General features: G+C 50.6%; 1 protein-coding gene across 1 annotated transcript; it reads right to left on the minus strand.

The window, feature by feature from the left end:
- Positions 1–3,334: 3,334 nt before the first annotated feature.
- Fads6 (fatty acid desaturase 6) lies at positions 3,335–18,440 on the minus strand. The gene is made up of 6 exons (XM_021213836.2): positions 18,204–18,440; positions 17,460–17,626; positions 7,702–7,882; positions 6,863–7,050; positions 5,816–5,995; positions 3,335–5,276 (listed from the first exon to the last, which is right to left on the minus strand). Exons 1-6 carry the CDS (start codon positions 18,364–18,366, stop codon positions 5,127–5,129), a joined length of 1,029 nt encoding a protein of 342 aa, XP_021069495.1. The 5' UTR covers positions 18,367–18,440; the 3' UTR covers positions 3,335–5,126.
- Positions 18,441–22,835: the final 4,395 nt, after the last annotated feature.

Raw genomic sequence — 22,835 nt, forward strand, 5'->3', positions numbered from 1 at the left:
CTTGTGTAGGAGCTTAATAATCCAGAAGTTTCACCTGTTTTGTATTTCATATTTTTCACACTATTTTAAGAATGTTTTTAGCCACGCTGCGGTGGCACTCGGGAGACAGAGGAGGGCAGATCTGTGAGTTCGAAGCCAGCCTGGTCTACAGAGAGAAGACAAAAGAACAACAACAAAAATGAAGATTGTTTTTAGTTGAAGTTTGACATACAGAGAAGTGCATGCATTCTAGCCATAGTTGATGGGTTATGAAACTGTAAGGTGTAATAATGTGACCCACACCCAGATTGAGCACCAGAGCTCAGTCAGTTTCCCAGAATCCTCTGCTCAACTAAACACTCCCCACTTTTGTTTGTTTGTTTGTTTTCTTTTTCAAGACAGGGTTTCTCTGTGTAACCCTGGCAGCCCTGAAACTCAACTCTCTAGACCAAGCTGGCCTTGAACTGGCAGAGATCTGCTTGTGTCTGCCTCCCTAGTGCTGGGATCAAAGGCATGCACTACCATTGGCTGGCTCCACCACTTTCTTATTGAGAGGTAAATATGATTCTCTAATATGTCGTGTTTTACGCCTGCCCCAGAAGACTAGTAAGTAAGATAAATGCTGCCCACAGGCCTTTACATAAATTATTTACTTATGTAGCTTATGTATGTGAATATTTTGTCTGCATGTACATCTGCACACCACAAGATGGTGTCAGACAGTTGTGAGCTGCCATGTGTGTGCTGGGAATTGAACTTGGGACCTTTGGAGAGAGTAGTGCATACTCTTAACCGCTGAACCATCTCTCCAACAATAATTTATTTACACATGTACTGTTTTGTTTTGCTTTTCAAGACAGAGTTTCTCTGTGTAGCCTTGGCTGTTCTGGAACTCACTCTGTAGACCAAGCTGGCCTTGAGAACTTCTGGAACTCACAGAGATTCGCCTGCCTCTGCTTCCCAAGTTCTAGGATTAAAGTGTGTACCATCGTTGCCCAGTTTCTCTCCCTGTTTTTATATACACCCGTCTCTCTGCCATGTACTGCTGCCTTGGAGATCAGAGGGCTACGGAGCCACCAGAGCTGGTGGGCATTACCTGCAGTTGTGAACCATCTGTCATGGTGCTGGGAAATTGAACTCTGAGCCTCTGCAAGTGCCCTTAACGACTGAGCCATCTTAAATGGTAACATAGTTTATATTTTGTGACATGGAAATTACTTGCTTATAAGTAAAGTTTTATTGGGACAATACCATATTCATTTTTAAATATATTTTTATTTTTGAAAATTTTATATAATGTATTTTGAACCTGTTCACTCCCTATTTCTCCCCCAATCCCTCCTAAATCTACTTCACATCTGCGACTAAATTTTTTTTTTTTTTTCAATAACCCACTGACATATAGTCATGGCATGGTGGACTTACCAGGGGCCACAACCTTAAAGAAAACTGAGTCACCCTGCCCAGAAAACCCCAGTTGTCAGTAAAACCTCAGTTAGCTACAGGGGCTTGTAAACTCTTCTCCCCTTGTGGTGGTCTGAATGAAAATGGCTCCCATAGGCTTACGGGGAGTGGCACTGTTAGGAGGTGTGGCCTTGTTGGAGGAAGTGTGTCACTGGGGGGGTGGACTTTGAGGCTTCAGATGCTTAAGTCAGGCCTAGTGTCACTCTTCCTATTCTCTGAGGACCCAGTAGACCTCTCAGCTCCTCTCCTGCACCATGCCTGCCTGCCTGCCACCATGCTCCCCACCCTGACGGTAATGGACTAAATGTCTGAACTGTACACCAGCCCCGGTTAAATGTTTTCCTTTGTAAGAGTGGTCATAGTGTCTCTTCACAGCAATAGAAACCCCAGCTGAGAAGCCCCTCCATGCTGTATCGTCACTGCTTGATCTTGCGTGAGCAGCCACTGGCTGCTGTGAGTTCATTAGTGCAGGAGTCCTGCCACGTCCAGAAGACTGGGCTCTGCCTTGCTCTTCCCTGACCTCTGGCTCTGGCAGGCGTCCTGTTCCCTCTTCCACAGTGCTCCCTGAGCCTTGAGGGCATGTTCATTTGGCTGTGTCACTTTGATGCCACAGTTGAGAAGTTGTGACAGACATTATATTGTTCACACCACCCAAAATATTTATCTGGCCCTTTTCACAAAATTTGACACCCTGCACTGGACAGCAGGTTTCATGAAGGTGGTGGGATCCAGGGGCCATCGCATTCACTCATCCCCAGAGCATCACACAGTACCAAGCATCCAAAAGCTAGTCATAAGGAATTTCCCTTCCTTCCTTCCTTCCTTCCTTCCTTCCTTCCTTCCTTCCTTCCTTCCTTTTTCTTTCTTTTTTTTTTTTTTTTCTCTTAGACAAGGTCTCATGTAGCCCAGCACTCAGGAGGTAGAGATAGAGACAGGTGGATCTCTAAGTTTGAGGCCAGCCTGGTCTACACAGGGAGTTCCAGGATAGCCAAGACTACACAAAGAAACCATGTCTCAGAAAAAAAAAATCTTAGTGATAAAACCACCAGATATCCTATTGTGTAGAAGAAGGAGCTAGCAAATCAGATGCAAACACTAAAAATGTCTACAGGGCGTCCCATTCAGAAGCAGCATCTCTGAGGTTACCAACATGGGTTCTGGAGTTGCTGAGTTCAGATCCCTATGCTGAACTTCACAGTCATGACATTGAGAGGTTTAATCTCAGCTTCTTTCCCCCCCATTTATAATATGAGTGGAAAATATCTAACTTGTAAGGATTAAAATTAGATGACATACAAACATCTAGCCTGGCCTCGTGGAAAACCTTTAATCCCAGTGCTCTGGAGGGAGAGGAAGAACGAAGGTCGCTAGCTTACAGCTGCCAACCCGGAGGCTGTGACCCTTTGGGGGTCAAACGACCCTTTCCCAGGGGTCACATATCAGATGTCCTGCAGAGAAGATATTCACATTAGGACTCACAAGCCTAGCAAAGTACAGGCGTGGAGCATTAGGAAGGCTGAGAGCCACTGAGGCGGAAGCAAGTGGATTTCTGTGAGTTCAAGGCCAGCCACCCATCAATTGAGTTCCAGAAAACAACAAAATCAGAACCAAGTAAGTCTGTGTGTGTGGTAAGAGAACAGCCATGACTGCTCACCGGCACTGCTGTCCCCTTTGCTGGTCTCTGTTACCACGGACTGCAGAGCCCTGGAGGTTCCCTTACCTCTGTATTCCTAGCCCACATGGTTAGACTAGCAGTCACAATGCAGAGAACCTAAGTGACTTGTCCCTGGTGTGCCCATGGTATGTATAGTCAGGTCTGATACCCGGGCCTCCAGCCGCTGCTCCGGAATGAACCCCATTCAGGCCCAGATCAATAACAATGAGTCACTGGTTGTATATTTAGATAGCTTTAATCACTAGCTTACAGCACGCGGCCAGGACCCCTTTCTGTCATTGGATTTTTCAAAGGGAGAACTTGCGGTTGATGAATCGCATGCTCAGACCTTAAGGCCTCTTCTGAACTAATGCCTTTCAAATGAGCAGCAATAGCGTACAACTAAGCAGGGGCGGGGGGTGTGTGTGCTTGGGTCCGAAACTGCTGTGAGCGAGCGAGCAACTGCTGTGAGCGAGTGTCTCAGCAGTGAACAGGGGGCACACACTCAACGGGGATGAGTGAAGAGTGTGGAGAATCCTCAGCAGAGATAAGAAGCCAGCAGCAGCTAAAGCCTTTATCCAGCTAGACCCTACCCAGAAGGAGCCCAGGGGAGAGGCTGCCCAGGAGCCATCGCTGGAGGAAAGGGCTCTGAAGGAGGAGGAGTTCAGGGAGAAGACAGGAAGGGTTGTCAGGCCAGTGGCAGCTGCATCTGACTAGTCCACATCAGCCCCCAGATGGGTTCCATCCTGCAGGCTGGCCAGCCCATCCCCCTGTACCCTCCCATACCACCAGAGCACTGCACCCTTCCCCCCAGTGAGTCAGCTAGAACAGCCTCATGTTCTTAATCAAGGACAGTTTTGTCACTTGGGAGACAGTTGGCTATACCGGGAGTCATTTTTGACTGTCAAGATTTGGGCTCCCAACGTCTAGTCAGCAGAAGCCAGTGCTCAGCACAGCCTGCCAGGAATCAGCCAAAGAAAATGTCAGCAGCGGGGAGGTGAGGAGCTTGGTTATGACCTAACAGCGGCCCTGGCCTCCCGGTGCATGCAGGTCTAACCTCATCTGTCCCTCCTTCAGTCTCCACTGGGCCCTTCCATGAACCTCTCTGCTCTGCCATCTGGCTGAAGCGATGCCCAGCCCCTCTCAGTTGCCTGCTTGGCTGGATCTCAGTGTTGTTCCCCAGCTTGGCTTCCTCCTAGCGTTGGCATCAGTGGCTCCATTATATTCCCACCCGGCTTGTAATCCTTCCTCCCAGAGCCAAACCGAGCCCTTGTCTTCAGTTCTCCTATCTCCTTCCCCCACCCCACCCTCACCCCCCTCTTCATTCCTCTCTGCCCTCTTCCAGCCTCATCTGCCTCCCAGTGATTCTGCCCCTCCAAGTTGGAGCCTTCTGAACATGGAACAAAGCAGAGTTGTCCAGAGCTAGCGGAGGTCATGCTCAAAGCTGGCAGTTCCTTCTCCAGTTTTGCGCCTGCACTTGCTCCCCTCTGGAGCACTTCCCTGGAAATACACTCCCTTTTATCTCACTGACTCTGTGGGTCCTAGAGCTGCTGAGCCCAGTGTGGCACAGGCTCCTTCAGGTGAAGAGCAGGGCAGGGGGTCTGCTAAAAAAAAAAAAATGACCTCACCCTGTTCACCCTGTTTACCCTAGAGAGAGGGCCCTGGGGACTAGAGCCTCGGAAGGTACAGGAGGAAGCAGCAGCCTGGGCACTGAGGAGGTCTGAGCCGAGGAGGCTGGCTCTGGCTCTGTGCCCCCTCCTTCTGGACATAGGATGCCACCTCACCTGTCACCAGCCCCCTTAGCCCTACCCTCTGGCTCAGATGCCACAGAAGGAGGGATGTTAAGATGGAGTCAGCTGAGGCCTAGGTAGATCAGGATGTACAGCCTCTGAATTGATTCCATTTCTTCTCCCAACAGTCTCCCCTAACTCAAATCCCAGGACGGTTCCAGGTCCACCAGTCCACACCCCTCCCCCAAGGGCCAGCAGTACAGGAGGGCCAGGACTGGGCTAGGGAGGGGGCCCAGCCTTCATTGCACCCCCACCAGCTCAGTGATGGGCGGGACATGCACCATGAACTCCTCATAGCGGCTGAGGAACAGCTGGAACCGAGCCAGGTATGAGTCTTCATTGTAAGGCAGCTGCTTGTCGTGGAGAAACTTGGACACCAAGGGCTTCACCTGAGAGAGAATCGCAGGAGAGCTCTCTGGGTCACGGCCTGCCCGCCCCAGGAGCTCTCCTTTGTTCAACCCTAGCCATTACCTGCTTGGGAAAGCCAGGCGCTGAGGTGCGGAAGAGCTTCTACATCCTTCTACCACACCCTAGGGGGGAGGAACGGCCTCACCCCCTCATCCCCTATGACTCTTGACTGCATGCCCACCCTCTACAGTCCAAGGGACGAACACCCCCTTCTCCCAAAGCATCTTCTTTGGGTCAAACATTTCAAATCTAATCTGCAAAGCCATCAGGGTGAACCCTGTCCCCTCCCATTTTACAGACAGGGAAACTGAGGCTCAGTGAACTTGCCCAGAGTCACACTGCTACTAGGAAACCCAGGTGACTGATCTAAAACCCATGCTGTCACTTGTACTCCAGGCTGCCCTTCCTGGGTGACTTTCGGAGAGGCCATTGATGGGACACGGGGTTCAGATGTACCCGGAGGTTCCCACTGCCCGCCCTTGGATGGGCCTTTCCACCCTGCCACCTAGCCGTTCGCTACCTTCAAGCACATGTGGTCAGAGAGCCAAGGGAAGAGGTGGTGCTCCACGTGGCAGCTGATGAGGGAGTGGCCGAATGCCCAGTCCAGCACCGGCTGCCGTGGCAGGTTCAGAACCCCCAGGGTCATCATGTGAATCCGCCTGGGCTTCTTGTCCGGGGAGAACATAGGCAGTCCGATGTGCTGCAACAGACACGTGGGCCACACCCTGCTTAGGGGCTTAGGCGGCCCTAGGTCTGCCTTCCCCAAGCATACAGGGGCCCTTGGGACCCTACAGGGGTGAAGGCTCCTGGGCTAACCCAGTCTGCAATGAGCTGAGTCTTTGCCCCATCTCGGCCTCCCTCCATCTGGATAATGAGGGGATTCACCGATGTAGTTTTTCAGATGTTCATGACTCTCACTGCTTGCTCTTGTGATTTTCTATGCCCCCCACTGGTGGCTTGCTTCTACCTGTGTGACGAAGCTCAAGTAGAGCAAAATGAGGCCCAGCCAATGGCGTGAGGCAGGTCAAGGGCAGGAGCTGGAGGCTCTTCCAGAACAGCTAGGAGTTCAGCATTCAACTCCAGCTCATTTCTCTAGGGAGATCTTCCTACTGCCCTATGGATGAAGACTCCCGCTAGATCTCTCTACGCCCAGCACTCAACACAGCCCTAGCCAATCTCTCTTCATTCTCTCACCATGTCCCAGCTACCTGACTGGATTCAGGTGAGGTACTTGCTCACCTCCAAGGACTCTACACCGGGGTGGTGCCTCGTGGAGGAGGTGCTTGTACAGAATGAATGAAACAGTCAAGAGGAGGCACACACTTGACATTGATGAATAGGGTGTAAACTGGAGAAGAAAGCAGGGAAGGTCTTGCCAGGACCAGGCAAAGGCCTCGATGAAACCCAGACTTCCTGTGATGACCCACAGTGACAGGGGAGGGGCAGGAATTGGGAGAAACCCCCATTGGTGACCTCTCTCTCCCTAAACATTGGGTAGAGCCTGCTGTCAGAACCCTGTAAATAAATGTTCCTCTTCCCTGGCTGAATCCGGGGCCCCCAGGCTTACCTGGAAGATATTGACATGGAGATAAGGGTGGGCCAGCAGGGATCTGGTGAGCAGCATGCAGGCCAGTGCTGAACTGGGGTTCTTGAAGCCTGACACATTCATGAACAGCCAGTACTGAGAGTAAAGTCCCAGGCAGATGAAGCTCAAAGTCCGAAGTGCCGTCCTCGGCTCTTCCTTCCTCAAATGCTCTGTGAGAGAGGCAAGAAATAACATAGAACGACTATAGCCTGCAGTGTGGTTTGTATGGGACGTCTACAAAGTGGTCCCCCTGCACTCTCTTAAGATTTTCTGTTACAAACGTGTGTGTGTGCACGTGTGTGTGTGTACGCGCGCGTACGTGCGTGTGCGTGTGTGTGTGTGTGTGTGTGTGTGTTTGTGTGTGTAAGTGCTGGTGCCCATGGAAGCCTGAGGGATTGACTGATTCCCCCTGAAGCTGGAAGTTACAGGGGATTGTGAGCTTCCCAGTATGCATGCTAGGAGTTGAGAGGTCTGAGCCTCTGACATGGCAGGGAGAGGACCCTCTTAGCATCTAAGCCATCTCTCCAGCCCTTACACACTCTCTCTCATCTGTGGTCTCCTTGCGTTTTCACACTCTCCTTGAACAAGGTCAAGAACCCGAGGCAGGCAGGTCAGATTACCTACCCCTCCCAGTCACCAGCCAGTAAGTGAAGAACCGACCTGGAGCGGGTCGTGGTTCTTTCCACCCCGCTTGGCTGCCTTTGACAGTCTTGACTCATGGCTCCCTGCTATGTTCACAAGCAGGAGCCACAAAGCCAGGAAGGAAGCAGAGAGGGGTTGGCAGGGCAAGTCTATTCAGAACACTCAAATCCACTACTCACCAAGAGCTACCAGAGGCGTTACGATGGGGACCAAAAGCGGCCCAAGGAACATGTAGACATAGCGGTTGAGGAGAGGAGCCTTCCACGTGCTTGAATCGCCCAGACCCACCACATTGGTGTAAACGTGGTGCAGGTTGACGTGGTTGAACTTCGCGAACTCTGCAGAAAAGGCTGTGCACACCTAGAGGCGGAGACAGAAGGGCACCTGGTCCCGTGGACACAGCTGAATGAAGACAGAACCCAGTCCCCATCACTCCTGAGCCCTCCTCCTCTGTGCCCACGTTCATCATTATCATCATCATCGTCATCATCATCATCATCATCATCATATCTCTCTCTCCTCTCTCTCTCTCTCTCAAGCATTGTGACCCGAGATTGGCCACACACTGCCATGTACTTGATGTGGCTCTGCAAAGCATTTAGGGATGAGGAGGTTGGATCCCTGTCATCGCAGGGAAAGCTGGAATCCACCACAGTTCTGTGTGCAGCCCTGGGAAACAGCCATGTCTTCGTGACACTCTTTGGCAGCCTGAGCTCAGAGCAGCAAGGAAAGGTTTCTAGGACTTGAAGGTGGTTGGAGGGTGCACGGGGGATCATGTCCTAAAGGCAGATGGTCACCGAGGCACTAGCATGCACTGAGACAATACCTCCCTAGAGTGACTCTTTTTGGTATAGGTCCACAGTGGGAGGGATTCTCCAGATGCCACTCACCAAAGCTCAACACATTCTCCAAGTCTGACTCCAAGGAGGGCAATCCTTCTGAATACAGAAGAGGTGCTTATGCAAATATATGCAGATGAACACGCAGATTCAAGGCTCCAAGAGTTTTACCCAGGCCAGAACATTAGTGACGAAGGCTTCCTGTTTCCAGGGGAAGGGGAAGCTGCCCAATACCAGCTTCTGGGAGGTGGGTTGTCTGCAGGGACATGCCCTGAGGACCAGGTCTCAGAGTCAGGCCTGCCTTGCCCACTGGCTCACCAGTGTGTGTTTCATACCCAGGGCTGTCCCACATATTAGTTGATTTTGTGTGTGTGTGTGTGTGTGTGTGTGTGTGTGTGTATGTATACACATGTGTACATAAATACCATGATGCACGAGTGTAGGTCAGAGCACAGCTTTGTGTAGTCAGTCCTCTCCTTCCACCTTTATGCAAGTTCCAGGGATCAAACTTGGGTCACTCGGAATGAATAGTGAATGGTTTTATCTTCTGAGCCATCCCTGTGGAACCAGGTTCCTCTGCAGATCAATAGTAACTGTGCTTGGAGCGGTGGTGGCGCACGCCTTTAATCCCAGCACTCGGGAGGCAGAGGCAGGCGGATTTCTGAGTTCGAGGCCAGCCTGGTCTACAGAGTGAGTTCCAGGACAGCCAGGGCTAAACAGAGAAACCCTGTCTCGAAAAACCAAAAAAAAAAAAAAAGAATAGGCATTCAATGTGCTTGAATGCTTGGCCCATAGGGACTTGGCATTAGTATAGGTGGTGTGGCCTTGGAGTGGGTGTGGCCCTTGGGGGGGGGAGTGTGTCACTGCGTAGGTGGGCTTTGTGGTCTTACATATGCTCAAGCTCCGCCCAGTGTAGACACAGTCTCCTCCTTGCTGCCTGCGAATCAAGATATACAGCTCTCAGCTCCTCCTCCAGCACCAGTTCTGCCTGTGCGCTGCCATGCTTCCCACCATGATGATAATGGACTAAACGTCTGAACCTGTAAGCTAGCCCCAATGAAATGTCCTTTCTAAGAGTTGCCTTGGTCATGGTGTCTCTTCACAGCAATAAAACCTAAGACAGAGAGTCAATGGCAGAACCAGCCTGGTGCCTGACCAGGACTGTGTATCTAGAGAAAGGTACCATCAGGTACCTGGAGGCTTTTCCCAAGCACAAGCCCAGGCCCTCAGGTGTGACTTGTGTGCTGTGACTTGTGACCTGTTACCCACTTGCAGAGTCAGTGAGTGATTGTTGCCTTGTGCTATGAACAAGAACTGATCTGAGACTCTCTGGGTTCCTCTCTTGTTGTGTGTGTGTGTGTGTGTGTGTGTGTGTGTGTGTGTGTGTGTGTGTTCACATGTGAGTATGCACGTATGCCCAAGTGTTCGCCGGGGCCAGAACTGGGCATCAGATTCCCTGGAGCTGGAGTTACAAGAGGGTTGTAGGTTGTAAGCTGCTTAACATGGGTGCTGGTATCTGAACTGTCCAAGGGCTCTTAACCTCACCCAGCCCCCTCAGTATCATTTAGATGCTCTCTCCTGACAGAAGAAGGAGCGCCTTGGAGGGAAGGTGAGTTGTAGGTTTTGTGTGCCCATTTCCTAACCTCCCAAGAACGGTGGGGAATGAGCACACACTGCTGAGGTCTTGTAAAAATGGGTTACTTTCCTTCTGGAAACTGTTTCCTCTTGTTGTTGCTGTTGGAGACAGGGTCTGGACATGTAGTCCAGGCTGGCCTGCGACTCTCAGTCTTCCTGCCTTGGCCTCCTGGGAGCTGGGATTACAGATAAATGCTACCATATCTAGCTGTATACGTAGCCCAGGCTGGCTGGGGACTCTCAGTCTTCCGGCCTTGGCCTCCTAGGAGCTGGGCTTGCAGATACCTGTCACCACACCCAGCTGTTAAAGGCCATTTATAAGTCTTAACCCAAGAGGTTTTCCTCATCCAGACCTAGAGAAAGTTCCAGAAACCTCCAGGTTAGTGGTGTAGCTTCTTTTTTTTAAAGATTTGTTTGTTTGTTTGTTTGTTTGTTTAATGTATATGAGTACGCTGTAGTTGTAGTGATGGTTATGAGCCATCATGTGGTTGATGGGAATTTGAATTCAGGACCTCTGCTCACTCCGGCCTAAAGATTTATTTATTATTATATCTAAGTAAGTACACTGGAGCTATCTTCTGGGGCCTCACCACTGTCCCTCCAGTATCCAAAGAGCCGTTAAAGCGCACCTCTGTCCACACTCAGGCACTTGCCTTTCCCTGAAGAGCACGTGAAAACCCAGACAGCAGTGACATTAGTGTGATTGTCATATTCGGGGTCTATTTGTTTAAAAAAACAAAACAAAACATGGGTGGCTTATTTGAAGCTCAAAGTTACCTGATTGTTTTGACGGGCAAGCCTATGCTCAGGCCAGACCACTCAGAGCTGGGCAGGGACCAGCTATTCCCTGGAACCAGCTGGAGGGCTCTTAGGGGAAAGCGGGAGCTGGGCACCTCAGGGTAGCCTGAGGTCTCCCTGCCCGAGGGACAATGATTACCCCTGCTCTCCGCTTTTCTTCTTACTTTTTTTTTTTTTTTTTTTTTTGTTTTTTTGTTTTTTGTTTTGTTTTTTTCAAGACAGGGTCTCACTGTGTAGCCCTGGCTCTCCTGGAACTCACACTGTAGACCAGGCCTCAAATTCAGAGGCCCGCCCGCCTGCCTCTCTGAGTGCTGGGATTAAAGACCTGTGGTGCTGCCACCCGGCTCCACACCTTTCTAATCCTGCCCATACCGGCCCATTTCAGGAGTGGCCCCTCTAAGGCCTTTGCTTCCTCCTGGAGACCTAGATCCTGCCTAGGATTGATTCTTCTCGCTCCTCCCGGCTGTGTTTTACTAGCTGGCACCTGGCCAACATCGTCCTGCAGCCCCCTTCCGGTCACCTCAGTCTGGCCCTGCAATCCCTCCTATCTTCTTTCTGGTCTCTCCACCAACAGCCTCCAACCAGTTTCCTGCTCCATTTACCACAAATCAAACTAACAGAGTGACCTAGTTTCCACTTAATTTAGGTTATGATGTAATTTTATACTTGTTTTTGGTTTTGTTCTGATATTTCAAGACTGGGTTTGGTGTGTAGCCCTGGTTGTCCTGAAACTCTCTCTCTGTAGACCAGGCTGGCCTTGAACTCAGAGATCTGCCTGCCTCTGCCTCTGCCTCCCAAGTACTGGGATTAAAGGTGTACAACACCCACCACAGCCTGGCCCTACCACTGGACTTTGTAAGCTCTGCCTCATGACAAACTATTACCTAATCACAAAATAGATTAACTTTTAGAACGAAGTCTATTTGGCTACAAGACAGAGTACCAGCTCCTCAGCCTGGCAATGGGCTTCCTTGGCCTCTTTCATCGGGGCCCTTGTGAGAGTCTAGTAGCTTCCATAACCTCACCAGCTACTCTTCTAAAGTTCCTCCAGGGTTTCTCAGCCTCCACACCACTGATATTAAAGACCAGGTCACTTCCCCCACCCCCAACCATTTTTCATGTGCGTGTGTGTGTGTGTGTGTGTGTGTGTGTGTGTGTGTGTGGTATGTGCATGTGGACAAGTGTGCACGTGGGCAAGTGCGCCTATGGAAGCCCTGAAGTTGATGATGTCAGGGCATTCTCAATTGCTCTTCCACCTCATCCTTTGAGGCAGGGTCTCTCAGACCAACCCAGAGCTTGCCAATACAGCTTGTCTTGACAGCTAGCTTGCTCTGGGGATTTCGCCATCTCTACTTGCTGCAGCCAGACTTACCGGTGGGCTGCCAGATCCCCTCATCTTTTGTGGAATTCTTGAAATCCAATCTCCAATCTTTCTGCTTGCATGGCAAACACTCATCCCCACAGCCGACTCATGTCACTTGGGAGACAGTGCACCGTGAGAGTCTACACATGTGATAAAAAGGCACAGAGCCAAGCACACACAGGCGCCAACATCAGCTTCCTTGGTCTCGCTCCCGGATGACACATAAATATAATCACTGGGATTAAGCAAGAATGACTGATCCAATTCACCAAATTTCTCTGTCCTACACTGAGATGTCCTGTGAGTCTGTAACTATAATACGACAGTGTATTTTGTACTGAATAGCTGCACTGGTCTTCTAAATAAAAATTTAAAAGGAGAGACAGACAGACAGCACCAAAAAAGAAAAAAAAAATCCTCATGGCTGACCTTATTCAAACAAGAGTCCTGGATGGGAGCAAGCAGGAAGATGGTGAGCCGTGCCCAAAGGTACAGCCTTGATGCAGCTGCACCAAACTACGACCAGTAAAGAGAAAAAGGATCCTGACCAGCCTGGGGGTTCTTTGCAGTTTGTACCACAGGGAACCTGTGGATGGCAACAGCCATTCCCCTGTGTGACACCCCTCCCAAAAGGGCTCAGCGAGCTGTGCGGGATTCCTAGTGGGCTCCGCCTGTATCTCCACCCCACACCCAAAGCTGAGTTTACAAGGAGGATTTAAAGAGGAGACATAACAAAGAGCTTCCTGACTGGCAAGGCTGGTTCCCGCCCACTCAGGGGAGCCTTCTCGACTGTGACACTCAAGGCCTTTCAGAGGTTGATCTTTCTCAACTTCAGAACTTAAACCAAGGTTGCCCTGAGCCTTTTGGTGGTCATCTTTGCATGGCATCCTTCCCTGGCCAACCCTAAGGATAGGCCTAGCAGCCTGGGTGATGTAACCCCGGTAGAGAATGCTTGCTGGGTAAGGCAGGGTGGGAACTTCTTCAGGTAGGCCAGAGAGGAGTCTTCAGAGAAACCTCATCTGGTGTGGGTCGGGGTACATGGTTTGGAATACAGCCTAGAGGGGTAGCCCAACTCTATCCTATCTGCTCCAGCTCTCCAGAGCTGGAGAAAGAGGCTGGTCCCACACCAGCTCAGACCCAGTAGGCCCTAAGATCAATGCTGGATTACCAGAGAAAGCCAGAGGTGCACAGCTGATGCCTGGAGCTGCAGGCTCTGTAGAACCCCCTGAGGAACACAGGCCTAAGACCAGATGTTCTATGAGATGGTGTCACCAGGGGTCGTGTGGACGAGAGAAGGATGAAAGGAGAAGACAGCAGGATTAGAAGTGACAGCCAGGGATCCGGGAAGGGTCCCATGCACCCTTTGTGGTTCCTTTGTGCCAGGTAACCCAATACAAACACCTGAATGCCTGCACCGCCCTGCCAGGCCCTGCAGCTTCTCAGGTACCAAGCACAAAACAATAAACAAACACTGTGGGAAGCAGCCCCGTGCTGCCCCTCTGGGCAAGTGGTGTGTAGCCCCAGGAAGAAACACAAGGCCACACGATGGCTCACGGGAGGCCTGGCAAGTCTGTACAGTCTCATCCAGTGCCCTCAAAGGGTTAACGTGGAGGTCGTGTTATCAAGCTCATAGACTCCATGAAGAAGCTAACCCCAGATACGGAATTAACCACCTTGCTCAAGGTCAGGGCAACCACAGGGCCTGGGACTCCAATCAAGTCACAAAGCTACAAAGATATTGCTCCCCCCACACACACACACCAGCTAGGTAGAGCTGAGCCACACTCCCCCCTGTGTGGGAACCAGTCCTAGAGGGGAGCCTGAGTTATGCCCTAAGGTTGGAAAATGGAGGTGCTTCCCTGACTAGGTTACTCAGAGTGTGATCAACCAAACTAGTTCTGCCCACAGCTCAGCAAGGCCCGGCAGCACAGCCAACAGTGTTACAGCATGGGACAGGAATCCAGGCCTTTCCTCCCAAGCCACAGAGTGACATCGGCCTTCAGGACAGCCCCCCAACCCCGCTCCCAACACACCCTCTCACACTCAGACACACCATTGGCTAACTTTCCCCTCGACTGTGTCCCCAACTGGAATGCAAGGTCATGGTAGACAAATACTAATAGAAGCGCTGCTAAGAACTTGGGAGGAGAAAAAGAAGCAAACATGAGGCCATTTGGACAGGGGTTTGCACAGGACAGAGCTGTGTACAACACACAGAACTTGGCCCCAAGGCTGTTTGGGTTCCGAGGGTCACTGCGCTGGGGTTCTGAAGACGTCCAAGCAACCTAGGAAGACATCTCAACGAGAGTGTCTCAGTCCCTTGCCTCCACTCGGCACGTGAGACAGCTCCTCTGCCCCCCCACTCCCACCCTGCCCCAGGCAAAGTCAGAAGCCCTCACGCTTGATCAGGCATCCAGAAGCCTGGGAAGAACGCTTCAGAGTAACCTCTGCACAATACGGCCCTTGTAGTCCAAGATCAATCGCCTTTATCAGTCCCTAGCTGCCACAGGCTCCTAGTGCTCAGCACTACTTTAGAAAATCCAAGCAGAACCCAGCCTGTGCCGAGTCCCAGCATTAGAAAGATACAAATGATACAGGAGTATCCATCACCCCTGTCTCTCCTGGCAGGTTACAGACCCTGACCCCAGGGTCCAACCTGTGCCAATTAGTCTGGGCTGACCCAGAGCTTCCTGGAAAGGAAAGTATCTTTTTTTTTTTTTTTAAAAGATTTATTTATTATATTTAAGTACACTGTAGCTGTCTTCAGACACTCCAGAAGAGGGCATCAGATCTTGTTACGGATGGTTGTGAGCCACCATGTGGTTGCTGAGATTTGAACTCCGGACCTTCTGAAGAGCAGTCGGGTGCTCTTACCTAGTGAGCCATCTCACCAGCCCGAAAGGAAAGTATCTTAAAGCGGACCATAAAAATCAGCAGCCTGAGGGTTCCTCATGTCCTTGGCCCTTCAGAAACCTAGGCTGGTAAGAAGGCATGAGAGGGAACAGGAGGACAGGGAATGCTGGGTAAGAATGTTTCCACCACACAGTGGATGTGGTATATCAAAAGGTATGTGCATGTGTATGTGTGGGTGTATCTGTGTATGTGTGTGTGCATGTGGTTGTGTATATGTGTGTTTGTGGGGGTATTCACACACACACACACACACACACACACACACACACACACACACACATATGGTAGTTTGAATGAAATTGGCACCATATAGAACTCTCAGCTATGTCTCCAGCACCATGTCTGCTAGGATTCCTCAATGCTTCTCACCATGACAGTACTGGACGAAACCTCTGAACTGTAAGCCAGCTCAAATAAATGTTTCCCTCAAGAGTTACTGTGTTCCTGATAGGTGGGGCCATGGGACCAAGGAAAGCAGGCCTGAACCAAGAGTGGGGTTGGGGCATATCCTGGAAATCTCGTCCAGAGATCAGCCTGCATGGCCCGGAGCGTGGAGCCCTGTGCCACACCCCCACCTTTGTCCCACCTGAGGAGGTCAAGTAGCCAGTAGCCAGGTTTCCCTTCCCCTCTTAAGGACATGGTCAGCAGCGCCTGGAATTCCTCCTCATGTTAAAGAGACAGCCTCAGCACCGTGGCCTTGGCCAGTGATGTACATTCGCCCCATAGCTCCTACCCACCCACAAAGGTTTAAGTAGCTTTTGTTTTCCCCAGTTAAACAAGCTGTCTCACAGATGCCTGTCTTCCGAGAGTCTGTTCCCACTGCCTAAGATCTCTCTGTGTGTGTGTGTGTGTGTGTGTGTGTGTTGTGCATAAAGTTGTATAAAAAGTTACATGATTCAGGGAGCAGAAGAGATGGCTTAACAGTTAAGAGTAATGGCTGCTCTTACAGAAGACCTAGGTCCCATCCCAGTATCCACGCAGTATAGCTCACAGCCACATGGAACTCCAGTTCCTGGGGATTCTTTGATGCCCTTTCTGGCCTTCATGGTCATTGTGTGCATGGAGTGCACACATAGACAGGCAGTTACTCACATCTACACATAAATAAAAAGAAGGACTCTCAAGGTCACTCAGCAAGTTAAACTTGCTGGCAAGCCTAAGGGCCTGAGTTGGAATCCCAGGACCCAAATGGTGGAGAGAGAAAACTGAGGACTGGAGAGATGGCTCAGCCGTTAAGAGCACTGACTGCTCTTCCAGAGGTCCCGAGTTCAAATCCCAGCAACCACACGGTGGCTCACAACCTCTGTAATGGGATCCGAAGGCCTCTTCTGGTGTGTCTGAAGACAGTGACAGTGTACTCACATATATAAAAGAAAGAAATAAAACAAACAAACAAAAAGAACTGAGAACTGTTACGTGTTGCCATCTGACCTTCACTGGTGTGCCATGCCTCATGCAACGCCCTCCACACACGTACAAAACAAATTTATAGAAAGATAGAGCAGTTGGGTTGGCGGTCCTCAGAGTAAGACCTCTTCCTGTTCCTGGCAGCTTCTCCATCTACTGCCAAGGGGCCCGGCTGGCTAGGTGAGGGTTCCCTGGAGTAGAGAGAACAAGTTTGGTAGAGGATCTGGAAAGGCCTGAAGAAGAATTTGTCCAGAGGCCTTTGCCTTCCTGGTGGGCCCACAGATAAGAAGGCCTAGGAAGGGCGGGTGGAGGAAGAGAACTGAGTTCTTCCTGGAGGCTACAGGAGCAAAGAGTTTCTCAAGATGGCTCAGCCATCAGCAGGCTTAAGTGGAGCAGGCTGCAGAGCTGGAGCGCTGTGACACTGCGCCCCAACATCCCGACACACACACACACACACACCCGACTCCGCTCCACTGTCCACCCCTTCAGACAATAAGCCCTGATTGCAGAACTGGGAGGTTTCTGTGAGGCAACACAGCCCCGGAGCAAGACTGGCGAGCTGCAGGAGGCCTCCTGAAAGGAAGAAGAAACTCCATCCACCTTTGGCCTAATGCTACAGAAAAACGAGGACTAAAGGAGTCAGAGGACAAGGAATGCCTCGAGGGGAGAAATGTTTCTGCTGCTCAATCAGTGAAGATTATCACAAGATAAATCAAGTTCATCGTCATGGACAGACATTGGAACACGTAGGATGCAAAACTGCTCACTAACGCCAACTCTCAAGGCCTTGGATGAACACACCGGTACACACACACACACACACACACACACACACACACACACACACACACACGGGCGCACGCACACTCACTCTGTATTGCACACCACACACTTGGATCTACCCACCCTCTGCGGCAGCTCCCTGTCTATGTGAACGGATACACAGAGTTGCCCAGCAACTGCCCCATCCCGACAGGCTCACCTCCAAAAAGAAAATCATCAAGAGCTTGCTCCAGCGTTTGGACTCTGTGAGGGCACTGTGAGTGGCCAGGTGGCTGCCCTTGACTGTGAGAGTATAATGGCACACACCCAAGATTGTGATGCCAGTGGCAAAGGCCAGGATATTATGGAAGCGTAGGCACAGGAACCCTGTAAAGAGGAGGGACCAGGTGTCAGGATCTTTCGCCACCTTTTGAAAATATGGGTCCAGACCCACATACACACACTTTCCCAAATCCAGAGCCAAAGAGGGCCAGCCTTCAGCCTGTGACAGGTTCCTCTAAGGCCTGAGAGGGGTGGTTTGACTTTCTCTGTGGGATTTGGGACACAAAAATATCCCCACCGGGTGATCTGCTCGGTCACCCTCCTGAACCCCAGCCAGAGCAGAGATGGGGACTGGATGTCACAGAGCCATTAGACCGCTAGATGTGCAGCCGGCTTCCTCAGCCCTACTCGTCCCATCTCTGATGTCCCCCATAGAACAAGCTCTTCCCTTCTTCCGGTTCACTCTCCCCTTCCCCACCCATCTACGGCTCCTTGTGCAACTTTTTCCTCCACCACTTTCAAGCATCGGACTTCCACCTCCAGCGGGACGTGAGTTGAACACCCCCAGCTAGACTTTGGAGAGTGGGGTGGGATCCAGGATCCTGAAGTCTTGAGGTTCCCTTCCAGCCTGCACCACCTTCAGCCACGCCACCCCCATCCACAGCCCGTGCCTCCGTCTTACCTGCCGGCAAGGCGAGCAGGCTGAGAGCGAGGATGGCGCAGTCCACACCGTGGCGCTCCCACCAAGAGCTCGCCCGCACCACATCCTGCACCTGACGTTCTAGCTCTTTCAGCAGCGCCTCAGCAGCGCCGTCCCCCGGAGGCGCACTGCGAACGGTCTCCATGGGCTCCCTGGACGCACCGAGCTGGGGACAAGCGAGGGGGACCCGGGGATTTGGGTGTGCGCTCGGTTGCTGCGCTGGAGAGAACACACGGGGGAGGAGCGGAGGGGGGGAGGGGCGGAGGGGCGGAGGGGCGGAGTCACGCAGCTGGCTGGGACACCACTAGCCTGAGGTCACCGTGGGAGGCGAGATGCGGGGTACCTTCTGCCACGCACAGCCGTGACCCGTGACCTAGGCGGGGCCTAGAAGCAGCTTCCCCCGCCAGCCCGTGATACCAGGGCAGCTTGGGGAGGGAGGAGCCAGAGTGATTCGCGGGGTGGGGAGATGACCCTGAGACAAGGACCAACCTGGGGTAGAGGGAACAGGACTAGGGCAAAGTCGCAGCCCCCCGAAGGCCTTAACTGTTCATCCACCTCCTCTCAGTCTCCATCTCGGGTTCGTTGTGCGTTCTTAGCCCCCAAAGCAGAGTATTTTTATCTCATTAAATTATTCATTTGTATGTGTAGATGTGTCCACGCGGAGTTCGGAGGATAGTTAACGTGGGGTGGGGGAGGGGCGCTGGGAGAGTTCACTCTGTTTTTTTAGCAGCAGTGACTTGTAGGGAGGTGGCTTTGCATCCAGGTAATGGGTAAGGAGACAGGATAGATAGCTATGGAGAAAGCATGTCCAGAGGTCATCACTGGGTAGGCAGACATACGGCTAGAATGTCTCTCCAGCTCCACTGGATGGGGACAGCCAGGTCTGAATGAACCTGGGACAAGCCTGAGACTTGACAATGTCTCTTCCCCTCGCATTGGTGCTGACCCAGCTGTCACCAGCGTGACTGAGCTGGCGTGGTCCTTTGAGGATAACCGCCTGACTCCCTTCCCTGCCCCCTTTACATCTTCACAGTACTCCCCCCCCCCTCAATTTCATTTCAAACGCCTTTTTAAAAAAACTGACTGAGTCGGATGTGTGTTTTCCCAGGAGACCCTTGGGCAGGAGGGCAGGTGTGAGGGAGAGCGAGCTATGGCTTGAATTTCTCTCCTGGTATTCTCCTTCATGGATTCAGCTATGTTCTTCAAGTTCGTGTGTGAAGCCATCCTCTGGCTACACAGTTCTCTCAACTGACCGTGTAGCCCAGGCTGGTCTCAAACCTACTGTCCTGCCCAGCTTCCCACATACTGGGACCTGCCATTCTTTCTGAAGGGACAGGGTCAAGATCTCCTGAGCAGACCAGTGTCCTCCACTTCTAGACACTTACTAGCCTTTGTGCATTCCCATGTCACCCTGTAGAAACGACACCCCTCGTGTAGGTCAGATCTTTCTGTCCAACATCTTGGTCCTGGGGATCAAACTCAGACAGGCCCCAGAGTTACCGAATGGCTACACTCCAAGTCCAGCTCTCTTGTTTTAGACAGAGAAAAAGTGCTGCCCATCTCCCTCATTGTTTCCCACCTGGAGTCCCCACCACCAGAGTAGCATTTTTAGGGAGGAAGATGCACAATGTTTAGAAGCGAGAATAGTATTATTTGATTAATTGGGGGGATGAATTGAGGGCATAGGGGAATCCTGCTGCCTTTATCATAAATAGGAGAAGTTCCTGGGACTGCCAAGCCGCAGGTATCCTTGGATACATCACTAGTAGTGATCTAAAGGGGGAAAGGCTGTGAAGGTGCCAGGAGCTTGCAGGAGGGGGCTGGAGAGATGGCTCAGCAGCTAAGAATACTTACTACTCTTGCAGAGGGCCAGTTTGGTTCCCAGAACCCACATGGCAGCTCACGATCCTCTGTGACTCTAGTTCCTGGGGGGATCTGACATCCTCTTCTGTCTGTCCCACGTGTGGTGGACATATGTGCACTGAGGCAAAAGACTCATTAAACAGAAAATACAATTTGTACAAAGGTAAAGAGGAGCTTGAGGGAGGCCGACAGCATGTGAGGCGGGGCAAGCCAACAGCTTGGGCTTGGTTTGAAGGGCTTTGACTGAGGAAAGGGACAAGGTATTCTACATTCTCTAGGCATGGGGGGCAGGGGGCAGGGTAAGAGTGGAGAAAACTCAATGGAAGGCAGGAAAGGAAGACTGGTACCAGGGGCTGGAGGTATCTTGACTGCCAGGTAGAGATGGTGGGGCTGATCTCCAGAGGCTACAGAGCCACCACGGGCTTTAGATCGGGGAAGGAGGAGTGTATAATGTTTAGGGAGGCTTGTCTATATCAGAATGAGATGAAGAAGAATCTAAGGAATGTCTCAAGATAGCCAAACAAAAAGGTACCATGGCACGAGAAGAGGCTGAGGGTGTAAAAACGTAAAGAGACAGAGGCGATGTCAATAGCCTGTGAATCAAAGAAATACACACATGACCAGCAGGCTTCAGATCAGTAGCCTAGGGAAAGGCGAACACATGCAGGAAATGTGCCTAAAATGAATGACAAAACTCAGTTCTGAAGAAGACTGCACAGCAACTGGGCTACCAACCGGCAGGCTTTTGGGTATTGTTTTGTTCTGTTGGGGCTTGAGAATCCAAACCTGGTCGTTGCACGTGCTGGGCAAGCCTATCACTGGACTATAATAACTCTAGCCCTTGATTTGTTGAAATTGAGTCTCACCATGTAGCTGAGGCTGTCCTTGAACTCACAATCTTCCTGCCTCAGCCTCTCAAGTGCTGGAATTACAGATAAGTATCGCTAATCCAATGGCAGTTTTGTAGAAGGTTGAATATATATACCCACTGCATGACCCAGTAATTTAGCTCCCAGGTAGCTGCCCAACAGGAATGAAAACATGTCCATGGGCTAGTGAGATGGCTCAGGGTAAGAGTACTGACTGCTCTTCCGAAGGTTCTGAGTTCAAATCCCAGCAACCACAAGGTGGCTTACAACCATCCTGACTTCATCTTCTGGAGTGTCTGAAGACAGCTACAGTGTACTTGCATGTTATACATATTACATATATGACTCCCTCCAGAAGAGGGAGTCAGATCTCATTATGGATGGTTGTGACATTCGGAAGAGAAGTTGGTGCTCTTAACCAATGAGCCATCTCACCAGCCCATATAAATAAATCTTTAAAAAAAAGAAAGGAAGGAAGGAAGGAAGGAAGGAAAGAAAGAAAGAAAGAAAGAAAGAAAGAAAGAAAGAAAGAAAGAAAGAAAGAAAAGAAAAAGTATGTCTATGCTGTCTTCTGCCTGGCTGATTATAGCTACCTTGAAATGGTTTACATGTCCAGGAGAATGGACATGTGACCCATGATGGACCTCTAGAATGTGAACAATAAACCAGAGCCCCTGTTCCAGGCAACAGCATAGATAGATGGTCTGACGGTGAATTGCATAGACCTGTGCTGAAAGAAGCCAGCCTCAAGTCCTCGCTATAGGACTGCACCCACAGGAAGCATAGACCAAAGCACAGTGATGCGGGTCAAGCCAGCGGGTTATATGTATGTTATACTTTAACTCTAATATGATTGATTTAATTTTTTCTTTTATGTGATGCTGGGGACTCAAACTCAGGGTCCCCAGCGTCGTACAGGAACTAGTTAGTATTGAGCCTACGATTCTGTTTGTTTGCTTTCTTTTCTTAAGATTTCATCTTATGGGCTGGAGAGATGGCTCAAAGGTTAAGAGCACTGACTGCTCTTCCAGAGGTCCTGAGTTCAATTCCCAGCAACCACATGGTGGCTCACAACCTCTGCAATGCGGTCTGATGCCCTCTTGTGGTGTGTCTGAAGAGAGCAATACTAAATACATAAAATAAATAAGTAAATCTTAAAGAAAGAAAGAAAGAAAGAAAGAAAGAAAGAAAGAAAGAAAGAAAGAAAGAAAGAAAGAAAGAAAAGAATACTGATTGTTCTTCCAGAGGTCCTGAGTTCAATTCCCAGAAACCACATGGTGGCTCACAACCATCTGCAATGGGATCTGATGCCCTCTTCTGGTATGTCTGAAGACAGCTATGTTGTACTCATATACATAAAATAAATAAATCTTTAAAAAGATTTCATTTTATTTTTTAACACTGTGTATGTGTCTGTGTATGTCTCTCTCTGTGTGTGTCTGTATGTGTCTGTCTGTCTGTGTGTATGCCTGTGTGTGGGCATGTGCACATGAGTGCAGATACCTTCAGACACCAGAAGAGGGCACTAGAACCCCGGGAGCTGCAGTTACAGGCAGTCATGAGCTGCCAGACATGGGTACTAAAAACCCAACTCAGGTCTTCCGCAACAGCAATACAAGCTCTTAATGGTTGAGCAATTTTTCCAGTCCAAGCAATTCTGCTTTTTAAATAAAATAGTTTTAGGACTTAACAGTTGAGAGCACTTTTTTTTTTTCTGTGTGTTGTAGAGGACCTGGGTTCTGTTCCCAGCACACAAACAGTGGCTCACAACTACCCATAATTCCAGTTCCAGGGGATCTAATTCTCTTCTCTGAGCTCCAAAGGCATCTCTCTCTCTCTCTCTCTCTCTCTCTCTCTCTCTCTCTCTCTCTCTCTCTCTCTC

The sequence above is a fragment of the Mus pahari genome, chromosome 14, assembly GCF_900095145.1.
Source record: "Mus pahari chromosome 14, PAHARI_EIJ_v1.1, whole genome shotgun sequence".
Taxonomy (NCBI): domain Eukaryota; kingdom Metazoa; phylum Chordata; class Mammalia; order Rodentia; family Muridae; genus Mus; species Mus pahari.

What these genes read in the sequence shown, in the direction of transcription:
- Fads6 (XM_021213836.2), bottom strand. Translation starts at nt 18,366, where the DNA reads ATGGAGACCGTTCGCAGTGCGCCTCCGGGGGACGGCGCTGCTGAGGCG. An exon ending in CCTGCTCGCCTTGCCGGCAG is followed by an intron (nt 17,627 to 18,203) that starts GTAAGACGGAGG and finishes TCCTCTTTACAG; the next exon opens with GGTTCCTGTGCCTACGCTTC. An exon ending in TGATGATTTTCTTTTTGGAG is followed by an intron (nt 7,883 to 17,459) that starts GTGAGCCTGTCG and finishes CTCCGCCTCTAG; the next exon opens with GTGTGCACAGCCTTTTCTGC.